The sequence below is a fragment of the Sus scrofa genome, chromosome 15 (genome assembly GCF_054392235.1).
Source record: "Sus scrofa isolate SSC_HxYL_T2T_F1_AM1 chromosome 15, Sscrofa_HxYL_maternal_Yorkshire_Landrace_v2.0, whole genome shotgun sequence".
NCBI classification, from domain to species: Eukaryota; Metazoa; Chordata; class Mammalia; order Artiodactyla; family Suidae; genus Sus; species Sus scrofa.
Genome location: NC_139397.1, coordinates 134,846,075 through 134,860,400, shown reverse-complemented (window position 1 = coordinate 134,860,400; position 14,326 = coordinate 134,846,075). Strand labels below are relative to the sequence as shown.

The 14,326-nt window shown below is 54.1% G+C and overlaps 2 protein-coding genes across 2 annotated transcripts in view; both read right to left on the bottom strand.

Annotated features, from left to right (window-relative positions):
• PNKD (PNKD metallo-beta-lactamase domain containing) overlaps positions 1–14,326 on the bottom strand; it is a 160,917-nt gene that overhangs the window by 24,557 nt on the left and 122,034 nt on the right. The gene's annotated exons all lie outside the window — the stretch shown is intronic.
• Positions 1–14,326, bottom strand: part of VIL1 (villin 1) — a 29,867-nt gene that overhangs the window by 10,910 nt on the left and 4,631 nt on the right. Inside the window, 14 exon segments of the mRNA NM_001444847.1 lie at positions 327–472; positions 1,255–1,434; positions 2,820–2,978; positions 3,749–3,886; positions 3,981–4,081; positions 4,607–4,760; positions 5,432–5,530; positions 5,755–5,833; positions 5,954–6,156; positions 9,282–9,392; positions 9,556–9,664; positions 11,067–11,263; positions 12,314–12,388; positions 12,738–12,823. Of these exon segments, the coding sequence (NP_001431776.1) occupies positions 327–472; positions 1,255–1,434; positions 2,820–2,978; positions 3,749–3,886; positions 3,981–4,081; positions 4,607–4,760; positions 5,432–5,530; positions 5,755–5,833; positions 5,954–6,156; positions 9,282–9,392; positions 9,556–9,664; positions 11,067–11,263; positions 12,314–12,388; positions 12,738–12,812 (1,826 nt within the window). The 5' untranslated portion in view covers positions 12,813–12,823.

Genomic DNA, 14,326 nt, shown 5'->3' with positions numbered 1-14,326 from the left:
GCATTTGGGGTCTGTGGCATCATAGAAGGACAGGGGCTGATAGAACTCTGGAATCTTCTTTCCAAAGAGCAAACTCACAGCCCCCCGCCGCTCTCTTTGAGCTGGCTGCCTCCTGTGGCTATGAACTCCCTTTATTGGAAATAGCTCCACCAGGCCCCGGGCATACATAGCAAGCATGCCCAGGAGGCCCCAAGGGCGTGGGCTGCCCCTCACTCATCCTGCACTCAAGCCATGCCTGCTGCAGGCTCTGGGCTTGGTGGGTGTGGGTGCTGGGAGGCTCTACAGCCCTGGAAGGGGAGCTGGAGGTAGAGGGATGTGGGAGTTACCTCTTGGAGCTGGCATAGGGGGCCTTCCCACCCAGCGCCACCCAGAAGTTGGCTGGCTCCTGCCCTTCCACCACCACTTGCTTCTCGGTGCGGGAGATGGTGTCAGCAACCATCTTGGCCATCTCCCGCTCATCTCCGCTACAACCCTGGAAAAGGGGGCGTCAGTCAGGCTGAGGGAGCCCATCTCTAGTGCCAACCGTCCCCCACCCCTCCACCACATTCACTGGCCCAGGGCTCCATTCACTGGATCAGGGCCCCCTGCACACGGCATATGCAGGGGCAGTTCTCCCAACCTCGCCTCTGTCCCGGACACCCCAAAGGATGGCCCAGGAGATAAGAGTCTCCTTGCCAGGCTGGACAAGGCCTGCAACGGACTGAGAGTCCCCATGACAGAGAGAGATGGGGAGGTAGCGACAGGTACAGGGAGAGAGAGGGAGAGCCCGAGACATAAGGACAGATCAGCACAGGTCAGCAGGGGTGGCCCGAGACAAAGGCAATGAGAGAGTTTTTGTTTTGTTTTTTTCTTTTTTCATTTTTCACTGTCCCCCAGCAAATGGAGCTCCCGGGCCAGGAATCAGATCTGAGCAGCCGTCACAACCCAAGCCGCAGCTGCAGCAATGCCAATCCTTAACCCACTGTGCTAGACTGGGGAATGAACCCGCGTCCCAGCAGGCCCCCCAAGAGATCCGCTGACCCAGTTGTGCCACAGTGGGAACTCCGAGAGAGTTTTACTCAGACACAGAGGCAGAGCATCTGGATGCCCAGACCCAGAGCCGCGGAGGAGGGATGCAGGGCTCAAGGTAGCTGGGGAGACCAGCCAGCGGGACCTGCCCAGCCAGAGGCTCCCGCCCTGACCCAGGTCTGCTCTGAGGCTGGGGGGTCCCGAGAGCCACGCGGGGAAGGAGAGGCTGCTGGACCCCGCACACACCTTCCCACACCACAGGTAGCAGCAGGACTGGGTCTTGAGGACGAAGACGTCATTGGAGTTGAGGGAGGTGGCTCGGGCTGGGACCTCAAAGGCCTTGGTGTTGTTGACGCTGGTTCCCCGGACCTGGAACAGCCGTGTGGAGGGCACAGGCTCCGTGCTGTTAGCCCGGGAAGTGCCTCCCTGTGGGGAGAGAGAGGCGGGAGCAACTTAGTAAAGATGATGTGGGATGAGAGGGCAAGAGAGGTGGGGCGGGTCTGTGCCCCCCAGGTCCTCTGATCTGCCGTCACCAGACTGGTCTTTCCAAAACGCTGCTCTGTCCTATAAAATTGGACTGTGATGATCATTGTACAACTATAAATGTAATAAATTCATTGAGTAATAAAAAAAGGAAAACAAAACAACAACAACAACAAAACGCTGCTCTGGTCATGGCACTCCCCTGCCCGAAACCTTCAGGGATTCCCTGCAGCTTACAGACTAGAACCCAGCTTTCAGCCAAGGCCTCCGAGGAGGGTACAGACTGCTTTTCCACACTCACTCTCAGCTCTCTCCAAACCCTCCATTCAGCTTGGCCAGGCTTCCCACTCTTCCCCACGGGGCCTTTGTCCTGGCTGTGCCCCCTGCATCGCACGCCTTCCAATTACCACAGCCGAGCTCTCGGACTCTGACCCCCGTGTGAAGCCCTCCTCCAAGCCCCCTCTCCCCTCATGTGCTCCATGCCTATTTGCAGGTTACTGTTTTTGGCTCCTCTTTGATGGCACCTTGTGTTTCTGGCATTTAACCACATGGTGCCTTGGGCTGTTGGTTCACTGCTTGCCCAGCAAGATAGTGAACAGCATTAGCATGGCATTCTTGTCCCTGCTTGGCACTTTGCCAAGGGCTGTGTACTTGCTAAGTGCTCAATAAACATTTTATTACTTAAAGGAATGCAGGAGATGGCTATTTCATTATGTCTGAAGGCACCAATGAACTTTGGAGAGACAGGTGCATCATTGGGCAAATCTAGTCAGATTAACTGTTTTCATGTAGAGGAGCCAAGGAGTTGGGGTGTAGAGAGAAATAGTACTTGTATATGCTCACTGTTTATTAAATATATATTCAAACTACTGAATAGTATCTTTTATTTTTTTTAAGAGCCGCACCGTGGCATACAGAAATTCCCTGGCTAGGGGTTGAATAGGAGCTGCAGCCGCCGGTCTACACCACAGCCACAGCAATGCAGAATCTGAGCTTCATCTGTAACCTACACCACAGCTCACGGCAACACTGGATCCCCAACCCACTGAGCAAGGCCAGGGATTGAACCCGAGTCCTCATGATTACCAGTTGGGTTTGTTACCGCTGAGCCATGACAGGAACTCCCTTGAATGGTATCTTATTTCCAGTTATTAATAGTATTTCTATTACCAGTTCCATTTTGGCGATGGAGCCACAAACAGTCCTCTCCCATGAAGAAAGCGCTTCACCGCAGCTCCGCCCCCACTGCATGGCCCTTCCCCACCTCCTGGACACCCACCTCGCCTCAGCTATGGGTACTACCAGGCACCTCCATCCAGCAGCCGTACCTGGTAGACCACCATGCGTCCCTTGAAGATGGACATGAGGTGAGGTGGCTCCTTGCCCATCGGGACCCGGATCTGGACTGGTTCATTGTTGTATTTCTGGTCCAGGATGACCGCCTGATAGGCCGAGGCTGTGATTTCATCCTGGCTGGCTTGACTGCCCTGGGGATGAGCAGGATGGAAGGAGTAGGATGGGGCCAGACCCGATTCGGACTCCATTCCCAGCCTCAGCCGCAACTCCATCCCCAGTTCTGACTAGTCCCAAACCCAAATATCTTCCCCATCGAGCCCAACCCTGGACACAGCCAAAATCCCCACCTGCTCAGACCTCAGTTCTTTTTTTTTTTTTTTTTTTTTTTCTGTCTTTTTGCTATTTCTTTGGGCCGCTCCCGCGGCATATGGAGGTTCCCAGGCCAGGGGTCGAATCGGAGCTGTAGCCCCCAGCCTAAGCCAGAGCCACAGCAATGCAGGATCCGAGCCGCGTCTGCGACCTACACCACAGCTCACGGCAACGCCGGATCCTTAACCCACTGAGCAAGAGCAGGGACCGAACCCGCAACCTCATGGTTCCTAGTCGGATTCGTTAACCACTGCGCCACAACGGGAACTCCCAGACCTCAGTTCTGATCCCGGCACCCAAGCATCTTCCTGCTCCCTCATATCTGGACACGGAAACCCACAGTCAGAGCAGGTGAAGGAAATGTGTAAGAAGCCATGGACGTTGAAAGGGACACTTGGAGAACCAAAAGGGAAAAGGGTGGTGAGTGGGGGGGACTCAGCGTCAGTGGGCTCTTACAGCCAAAGCAGTCCCAAGATGGAAAAGGGGTGAGCTCCCCATCAGCAGAGGTATTCAATTCAAGGGCGATGGCCACTTGGCAGGAGTAGGAGCTGAGGTGGATGTGCTCTGGACCAGGTGCGGGGGTGGTGCTCACCTGCCAGATGTAGAGCAGATAGTGCTGCTTCTCGCCGATGAGGTAGGTGTAGAGCAGCAGGTAGCAGTCGCCCCCATAGAAGTGGCCCACCCACTTGGACTCCACAGGCACCAGATCTAGGTTCTCAATGCGCCAGATCTAGGCAGAGGTGGAGGGTAGCAGGCTAGTGTGAGGTCCAGGACAGGCTCCACCAACCTCTCCACCCAACACGTCCTCCCTCCTCTGACCATACCTCCACCTCCCCACTCCCGTCGTCAACCATCTTCTGCTGGGCAGCCACCTGAGGCTGGACATGCATGGACGTGGCATCGAACTTCACCTGCTCCACCTTGGCTGGAGTGAGGAGAGAACCATGACACCCAATATCGCCAGCTGTGCTCCCCCAGCTTCCCACAACAGCCCTGAGTGGGAACTATAATTCTTGGACCCATTTTACAGATGAGGAAACAGAAGCTACAGAGATGCAGTAGCCTATCCAAGGTCACACATCTAGAGAGTGGCAGAGTTATAATGTAGAACCTTATCCTCCTCTGGGGGCTTCCCAAGGGAGCCAAGGGAGGGACAAGACTTTTTTCCTCCCCCAGGGGCCTGGCACGGAGCTTGCCCTCAGCAAATACTGTCTCACGAGAGACTGAAGCTGCCTAGGTTCCGGGGAGACCCAACCCCATTCCGCATGAAAGGCAGGTTGTTCCCAGCTCCTTCTTTGTGACACCTCTTGAGTTTATCCAAGTCCCTCTGTGTCCCCACCCCACCCAGAGCCAGGGTAACAGTGTGCATGGAAGAGGAATTTGGGGGAAGGAAGGCGGGAAGCAGGCCCGGTGCTCTCCTGGCCCCACCCCACCTCAGGCCAGCCCTCACCCACGGAGCCCACAGTGTGGGTTTTGCCCAGGCCTGAGGTCTGGTTGGGCACCGTCCACTTCTGGAAGAGCTGCTGAAAGACGGCTGACTCGGCCCCGTCATTCTGCACTTCCACCTGCGTGCTCGGTGGGTACTGCTTCGCTTTGATAAAGTTCTGGGAAGAGAAGAGGGTGGCTGGGGCTGGCGCCCTCCCCCACATCCCACCCCTGCAATGCCAGCCAATGTCTGGCTCTAACCCCAACGAGACCCAACCCCTAACCTACCCCAGTTGCAAGCCCAAAAGAGAATCTAACCCCAGTCTCAGTGCTGACCCCAAAGTTCACCCTGCTCTGACCCCCACCCCAAGGCCAAAACAGATTTCAAACTTGGCGCCACCTCCAACTTACTGAATCTGACCTCAACCCAGAATCTAATACCAACCCCTAAACCCACCTCTGACCTCCACCTCCAGGCCAGATCTGACCTGAACCTGACCCCAGCCCCCATCTCCAACCTTGAACCCAAGCCCCAGTCCAACGCTGATTGCCAGCCAGTTAGGGTTACTGACTCCAGCTCCTGCCATGACTCCAAACTCTGACTTGCCCTTGGCCGCAGTCCTATGCCCTGACCCAGTCCCCTCTTAATAGGAAGGCCAGCCCCCATCCCCCTGCCAAGCTCAAGTTGGGAGCCTATATCCTGGGCAGGCCCCCAAGTTGCAGAGAACCCCCAACATGGCTGCTAAGCCTCTGCCCTGTGCTATGCCCAGGTCCAACCCCGCTGCCCTCTCCCTGCTGGAGTTGGCTTCTCTGCCATCTCCTGCACGTGCGCCCTGGCACCCAGGCCCACCAGTGCCTGGTTCATGGCCTCCTTCTTCTCCTGGGGATTAGCATTCTTCCCCTTCCACACGTAGATCTTCAGGCCCCCCTGGTCCAGGATGTAACAGTCCTAGAGGCGGGAGGGAGAGCCACAGGGTGACAGCATGAGGGCGCTGGTGATGCTGGGCTAGGGACTGCAGGCACAAAAAGTCACTTGCCCTCCCGCTAGCCCCAGGCCCCTGGTGCTGCTCCTGGTGTGTGTGTGTGTGTGTGTGTGTGTGTTTGGAGTGTGCAGGGGTTGGGTGGGGCGGGCGTGATGCAAGTTGCGGCTGGGGGACTTTCAGACCCTCTCACCTCGTGACTGAGTAGGTCCTGTGTGAGTGGCCGTGTGGCCACTTCTCTGACCACCACCTTTCCCTCGGAGTCAGACACGCTGCAGGACAAAGGTGCAGAGTAGATGAGGGGGAGTTCCCTGGCCCCCCGCCCATCTGGGGCCTCCTCCCCCAGGAAGTCCCCCAGGGCCAGGAGGAGCCGTGCCCAGCCAGGCACTCACTGGTACAACTTGAGGGCAGCCTTGAGCGCCGGCTCCACCACCGTGTCAGGCACAGCGGCCTTCAGCTCCTTCCGCTGGCCCAGCACGTAGTTCATGATCTCCATCAGCTGCGGGGAGGCCTTCTCGTCCTCCCCGTCCACCACGCCCACGTATGTGCGCCCGCCCCGCTCCTGGTCTCGGATCTCCTTGGCCAAGGTCATGCCCTGCAGGGAGGGCCCCGACCCATGAAGGCTGGTGGGCGAGAGGACAGAGCCTCGTCCACCACCCCAGCCACACCAGGATTGCCCAGCCCCCCACAGCAGCCCTAAGGGGAGGCACCTGAGGGGGGACCAGGCTTTTAAGATACAGGGGAGGATTCTCAAAAAATAAAAAAGGGAGCAGTTTTCTCAGTTACTTGAGATGCTGCCTCCCTGAGCTTGAAGTCCTAAGAATGTCCACTGAATAAAATATACTTCTTGGAGTTCCCATCGTGGCTCAGTGGTAACGAACCCAACTGTATCCATGAGGACGTGGGTTCGATCCCTGGCCTTGCTCAGTGGGTTAAGGATCTGGTGTTGCCTTGAGCTGTTGTGTAGGTCACAGATGTGGCTCCAATCTCTCGCTGCTGTGGCTGTGGTGTAGGCTGGCAGCTACAGCTCCTATTAAACCCCTAGCCTGGAAAATTTCCACGTGCCTCAGGTGTGGCCCTAAAAAAGCAAAAAAAAAAAAAAAAAAAAGAAAAGAAAGAAAGAAAAAACAAACAAAACCAACCCCCCCCCCCAAAAAAAAGAAAGAAAGAAAAAAAAGGATGACTTCGAGGAAACCAGGCCCAAACCCACAGGAAGAGCAGGTTTCTTAGAGAGGATTGTTGGACCTTCAGTTTTGACATTGTTGGAAATCTGTAATTTTTTTTAATTAAAAATTTTTTTTTTTTTTTTTTTTTTTGCTGAGCGAGGCCAGGGATCGAACCCGCAACCTCACGGTTCCTAGTCAGATTCGTTTCCACTGTGCCACGACAGGAACTCCCCTGTAATTTTACTTTACAGTTTTGGATAAAAGGTGAGTTTGCGAAGATCACAGCCTTCAGTCTCTTTGCCCCAAAGCCATGCGCACACACATGTGTATACACACAGAGCCTCAGATTTGCTCACACATGCAGCATACTTCCTCAGACACACACACACACACACACACACACACATTCCTCACACACAGCCTGGCTCACCCTCCTCCGCCCAGCACCTACTGTTCGAGTTACTGGCTTTTTCACCCCTGCCCCCTTCTCCCTTCACTCCCTCTGGTCCAATCATCCAGCCCCAAGGCTTCTATGCAGGCCCATGTTTTCTGTCTCCAGGTCGGCTCTCTGCTCTCACCTTATTTATCCAGTTCCCATGATCACCCCATTTGAAGATGTCCCAGGAGTTCCCGTAGTGGCTCAGTGGTTAACGAATCCGACTAGGAACCATGAGGTTTCGGGTTCGATCCCTGGCCGCGCTCAGTGGGTTAAGGATCCAGCATTGCCATGAGCTGTGGTGTAGGTCGCAGATGTGGCTCAGATCCCCCGTTGCTGTGGCTGTGGCATAGGCCGGTGGCTACAGCTCCAATCAGAGCCCTAGCCTGGGAACCTCCATATGCCGCCGGTGCAGCCCTAGAAAAAAGACAAAAAAAAAAAAAAAGATGTCCCAAACTGAACTCTTTCTCCCCAGCTCTGTTGCTTCCTGATCTTTCCATCTCAGGAAGTGGGACTCCATCCATCCATTCTCACATCTGCTCCAGCACAGCCTCTGACATCTGCCTCACCGGCCATCTGTCACGCAGGTCCCGTGATTTCACTGCCCAGCCCTGCTCCTGCTGGAGCACAGGGGCTCCCTGCCTGCCCTCAGCCCTGCCACCTCGTTCTTCTCCCAGAAGTAAGAGTGACTTTAGGGAGTTCCCGTTGTGGCTCAGTGGTTAGCGAATCCTACTGGGAATCATGAGGTTGCGGGTTCGATCCTTGGCCTTGATCTGTGGGTTAAGCATCCGGCATTGCCATGAGCTGTGGTGTAGGTTGCAGATATGGCTCTGATCCTGTGTTGCTGTGGCGTAGGCCGGCGGCTACAGCTCTGATTCGACCCCTAGCCTGGGAATCTCCATATGCCATGGGAGTGGCCCAAGACATGGCAAAAAAAAAAAAGAGTGACTTTCAATGGCCTGCCAGACACTGACAACAAACCCCAATCCTCTTGCACAATCTTCTGGCCACATGACTTTCCCTATGAGGCCTGCCCGCCCTCCTCCGCAAGTTCCCCCAAGTCTCTATCTTGTGCTCTGGCTGACCTGGAAGGTTCCCCACCAGCTGCTTCACTCCTGCCTTAGGGCCCCCTCCTCCCCACCCCACCCACCTCCTCCCAGAAGCCTTCTTAGAATCCCCAGAGCACCCAGCACCCCACTCCCTACCCCTCCCTTCTCCCTTATTCCCTTCACATCTATTTCCCCCAACAGATGGCCAACCAGAGGCCAGATCCAGGGCGGAGCTCTGCCCCTTTCATTCACCACTGGATCCCCAGTGCTTGGCACAGGGTCTGCCACACAGCGGGGACTCGTTAAACCTTAATGGATGTCCTGCTGTGTAGCACAGTGCACTATACCCAGTCACTGTGACACAGCACGGTGGAGGATAATAGAAGAAAAAGAATGTATATATGGGAGTTCCTGTCGTGGCTCAGTGGTTAACAAATCCGGCTAGGAATCAGGAGGTTGTGGGTTCAATACCTGGGCTTGCTCAGTGGGTTAAGGATCTGGCGTTGTCATGAGCTATGACCCATGGTGTAGGTCGTAAGCTGTGCTGTAGGTTGTAGATGCGGCTTGGATCCCGCATGGCTGTGGCTGTGGCTGTGGTGTAGGTCAGTGGCTACAGCTCCGATTAAACCCCTAGCCTGGGAACCTCCATATGCCACGAGTGCAGCCCTACAGAAGACAAAAAGGCAAAAAAAAAAAAAAAAAAAGAATATATATATATATATATTATGTATGTATGGCTGGGTCACTTTGCTGTATAGCAGAAATTGACAGAACATTGTAAATCAACTAAAATTTTTTAGAATATCACCAAAAAGAGAAAGTATAAAAAAAAATTAATGGATCAGCCATCGTCCACACACGCAAACTCCAACACACATTCCTCTCCCCATACACACGGAGCCTCAGATCCACCTTCAAACACAGCACCCTAACAGTCAGGGGAGAGAGGCCTGGGGAAATGAGGGCCAGTTCCGGGCATGGCACAAGTCTGGCAGGTTTGATGGAGCGGGGGAGGCCAGGTGCTGGGTGCGGGAGCAGGTGGGCAGGGTGGCATCTGGGGAATGGTTACCCTGAGTCTCTCCATGCGGTTACTCTCCGGCCCATTCCACTGGATGATAAGCTTGCCGAGGTCCAGGAGGAAAACATCCCCGCGGTTGAAACTTTTCCAGGACATCTCCACCTGGGGAGCCACGGGGCAGGCGCAGAGCCCACTCAGACCCCACCCGTCAGCCATCAGCTCATCTCACCCCTTCCCTGTCCCTCCCCTCTCCTCAGCCTCCGCCCTCCGCCCCGACTGGGAGGGGGGACAGAAGGCCATGCCCAGGGCTCTAGTTGATGCCCACCTCTCCGGCCACCACGTTCCTCTTGCCCTTGACGTGCAGCAGCCGCTGGATGTCGTAGGAGTTGGTCTCCACCTTCTTCATGCCAGAAGCTACACCCCCTTTCCGGATGCTGTGAAGAGAGATGAGCTGACCCAAGGGAATGGGCTGGGACGTGTGACAGGCCCCCATCCTCCCCAGACCCTGGGTACCTGGCTGCCACAGGGGCCAGCTGGGCGCCAGGGCTGGGACGAGGGTGGTGCCCGAGGTGCCTAGGGCACAAACTCCAAGGGGTACTCACTCTCAGGACCAGATAAATGCAAGATCCGGTCTATCGCCTTCATTGATATGACCCTGGCCTTACATGAGCACCTCCTTGGAATCTGCACCCTAGATGCCTCCCTCACCTCACCTTAGTCCTCGCCCCGCTGAGAGGCCTGCAAAGGTGGGTGTTTGCTAACATGGTCTCGTGATAGGATGGGGCAGGACTCTGAGGACAGGGGGTGGAAGTGAAGGAAAGAAGGGAGATGCTAAGGACTGAATTGGGTCCCCTCCCAAACTCAAATGTCGCAGCCCTATCACTCAATGTGACGGAATTTGGAGATGGGGCCTTTGGGAGGTAATAGGTTTACAGAAAGTCATAAGGGTGAGAACTTCAGGATTAGCTGAGTGCCCTTATACGAAGTGACACCAGAGAGCTTGCTCACTTTCCACCATGTGAGGACACAGTGAGAGAGCGGTTGGATGCAAGCCAGGAAGAAGGCCCTCACCAGCCACCAAAATTGCCAACACCTTGATCTTGGCTCTCCCAACCTCCAGAAGATGAGAAAATTCATTTCTGTTGTTTAAATCACCCAGTTTTTTTTTTTGTTTGTTTTTGTTTTTGTGTCTTTTTTATTTGGTTGTGGCAGTCCAAGCAGACTGAGATGGGAGAAGTACCAGCTCAAATGCCCAAAGGTGTGGACTTCTGCTGTGAGTGTAGAAAGAAAGAGAGCAGGACAAAAGGGAGGGGTGGGGACTGTGGCTCACTGGACAGATCCTGGCCTATCCTACAAGTCAGTGGCAACTTGGCTCCTGATCGCGTGTTTCCATGGGAAATGCCTGCAGGCCAGAGCCTGAGACTCTTCAAGAGGAGCTAGAATTCAGAATTTTGAGTGTGAAGGCCTCTTTAGAGAAAGGAGCAGTCATAGGCCCAGTGGCCAGAGGGGAGCCTTGATATGATGCCCTGGACAGCCTCCTTTGGGGCTGAGCCCTCCAGGACATTCAATTAAGTATTGATTTACAAAAATTCATGGTACACAGAGTTACTGAATTCCAGGATGGCCTCTGGGGCAGCCACTCACGGGGCTGAAGACCAAGCACAGGGCAGCAGCAGAAATGGGGGCGGGGAAGTGAAAAGGTGAACAAAAATTACGCTCACGGGCTCTGCCCACAGCCTCAGACTCCCTTCCCCGTCCCAGGTCTGCCCCGCAGGCTCAGGTATCCCTCCTTTGCCCTGGTTCCACGCCCCAGCCTATATCAGCGCCCCTCCATACACGATGCCCTGTTTGAAGTAGCCTCGGAAGGCCTCGCTCTCGTTGCCCTGGACCTCGCGGTGCTGGACAGCCCGGCCCTTCAGAAAGTCATCCATCAGAGTCGTGTAGATGGCAGCTGCTCCTTGCTCATCCTGGGACGAGTCCTGGCCGATCCAGTAATGAATGTCATAGGACAGGTTGCTGCCCGTCTTGTGGATCTAGGAAGAGGGCATGTCCAGTGTACCCGAGGTCCCGGGCTCCCATAGCCCTCTGCCCACCTCCCTTCTTTGCATGCTCTCCCCTACTCATGGGGCCTGGGCCACAGGGGAGCCTGGCACGGGGACAGGTCATGGGACTGGTGGTTAGGAGCCCTTGGTTGTGGCCCCGGTTCTGTCAGACTCTGCAACGTGAGGCAAGTGGCTTCCCTCCAGGCTTTGCTCATTTCATCTTGAGATAACTTCAACTATGGCAGCATTTCCCAAAGTGATGTGCACAGACCATTAGAGGTCTGGGAGGGGATTGGGGGGTATACAAGCAGGTGTATGTATGAAATGATTGTGGAAATATTTTATAGCTGCTTTTCGTTTGTGACACAGGGCATTGCTTTCCATTCCCGATAACAATATTGAGTTAAGTTTTTAAATACATGGATTTAAGTTTTAAAAGTGAATCAATAGGAATTCCCATCGTGGTGCAGCGGAAACGAATCCGACTAGGAATTCTGAGGTTTCGGGTTCGATCCCTGGCCTTGCTGGGTTCGATTCCTGGCCTTGGTTGCAGATGTGGTTCAGATCCCAAGTTGCTGTGGCTGTGGCCTAGGCTGGTTCTAGCCCTGGGAACCTGCATATACCATGGGTGTGGCCCTAAAAAGCAAAAAAAAAAAAAAAAAGTTAATCACTATAAGGGAAAATACAAATGCATTTATAATACAGGATGTGGAAGAAACCAAGGTGAAATGAAGTTGATTGTGGATTTGGGGACTATGGACTCAAGATAGGGTGACATCCAACTACCTCAGAGGATCTCTCAAGACTGTAAATCCACGATGCCACCTCAGCTAGGAGTTCCATGGCCCAAGGGCAGGGAGAGCCTCTTGCATCCTGATCCTAGCTACCTCTAGGCTGGGCACCTGGGCACACCTATGGAATGCTCTCCTGGGGTGAAGCTAGGCTGCAGTTCCTATTGCCCCCAGCATCAAATTTCCTCCCTGTTGCTACCATGCACTTTGCCCTCTGCCCAGCCCCCTTCCCAGCCCACCCCCGACTCACAGCCAGGACTATGTAGCAGTCACCGTCGAAGAAGCTGCCATAGGTGCTGGAAGAAACAGGTACCATCTGCATGGCCTAGAGAGAAAAGGGGGGGTCAGAGGGGTCGATCCCCCAGGACCCCAGGCTTCCCTGCCTCTCTTAACCAAAGGGAGTATTGGGAGAGGCAGAGCCAGGAGGAGGAGGGCAACCGACAAGGAGAACGGATGTGAGAAGGAGAACGGATGTGAGAAGGGGAGGAGGAAGAGGAGCGGGAGGACGTGGCTGATGCCTGAGGAGGGGTTGGGGATGGCACCTGGGGACAGGTACCAGGGGTTCGCGTGCAAGCAGGGCGGGATGGAGGACCGTCGAGTAATCCCAGGGCTCTTACTTCCCTTGGTCCATCCCAGGCCCACAGTGCCCGCCTCCTGCCCAGGCAGGCGCTCACCTCTATCCTCCATATCTGCACCCCGGGCGTGGTGACATTGAGGGAGCCTTTGACCTGGGCGTTCAGTTTGGTCATGGTGGATGAGCCTGCGGGAGAAGCGGGGTCAGAGCAAGAAGAAGAGCTGGGTGCACCTTGGGTTTCAGCTTGCTCTTCCAGTGCAGCGCTCACGACGGTGCCAGGAGACCACGGCCTGACTGGCAGAGGGCCCAGCCTCCAGGCTTCCCATCCAGCTGTGATCTTGTCCCTCTCCGGTACAAACACCCACCCTGACTCTCTATCACCTGCTGAAAAAAAGCCCTGACTCCTTAGCCTGACACTCCAGGCCCTTCTTGACCTAGCCCCAAACAATTTTTCTTACTGAAAAAAAAATGTTCTTTCTTTTTAGGGCTCCACCTGCAGCATATGTAAGTTCCGGGCTAGGGGATCGAATTGGAGCTGCAGCTGCCAGCCTACGCCACAGCCACAGCAATGCCAGATCCAGGCTGCATCTTTGACCTACACTGCAGCTTGCAGCATCACCAGATCCCTAACCCACTGAGTGAGGCCACGGATCAAACTGGCACCCTCATGGATACTAGTCAGGCTCTTAACCCGCTGAGCCACAATGAGAACTCCCTGAAAATTTTTGATCAAAACCATGTCTGGTTAAAAAAAATACATGTATATGGAGTTCCCATTGTGGCACAGTGGTTAACGAATCCAACTAGAAGCCATGAGGTGGTGGGTTCGATTCCTGGCCTTGCTCAGTGGGTTAAGGATCCGGCGTTGCCGTGAGCTGTGGTGTAGTTTGCAGACACGGTTCGGATTCTGCGTTGCTGTGGCTGTGGCGTAAGCTGGCGGCTGCAGCTCCGATTGGACCCCTAGCCTGGGAACCTCCATGGGCCGTGAGAGGGGCCCTAGAAAAGGCAAAAAGACAAGAAAAGAAATAAATAAATAAATAATAAAAATACGTGTATCATACAAAAAGAAAGAGGGAGTTCCCTTTTGGCACAGTGGGTTAAGGATCTGGCATTGTCACTGCAGTGGCTTGGGATTCTATTAGCATGGGTTAGATCCCTGGCCAGGGAACTTTCACATGCTGTGGCTGCAGCCAAAAAAAATAAATTAAAAAAGAAAGGAAGGAAGGGAGGGAGGGAGGAAGGAAGAAGGAAAGAAAGAAAGAAAAACAGAGAAAGAAAACAAAGAATAAATAAGAGTTGCAAAATGTATGCACCCACTCAAAAGAATTGAAAAAAAAAAACAAAAACAAAACCAAAAACAGGTGTTCAAACAAAAACTTGTACATGAAGTTCATAGCAGCTCTATTCACAATAACCAAAAGGTGGAACAACCAACCCAAATGTCCACCAACAGATGAATGGATAACAAAAGTGGTCCATTCACACAATGGAATAGATTCAGCCATTAAAAGAAAAGAAGCATGATACACGCTACAACGTGGATGAACCCTGAGTACATGATGCCAAGTAAAAGAAGCCAGACACAAAGGCTACATATTGTATAAATGCGTTTATGTGAAATATCCAAAATAGGCAAAATAGAGATAGCCAGCAATTAGTGGTTGTCAACGTCTAGGTGGGAGGGGGGAA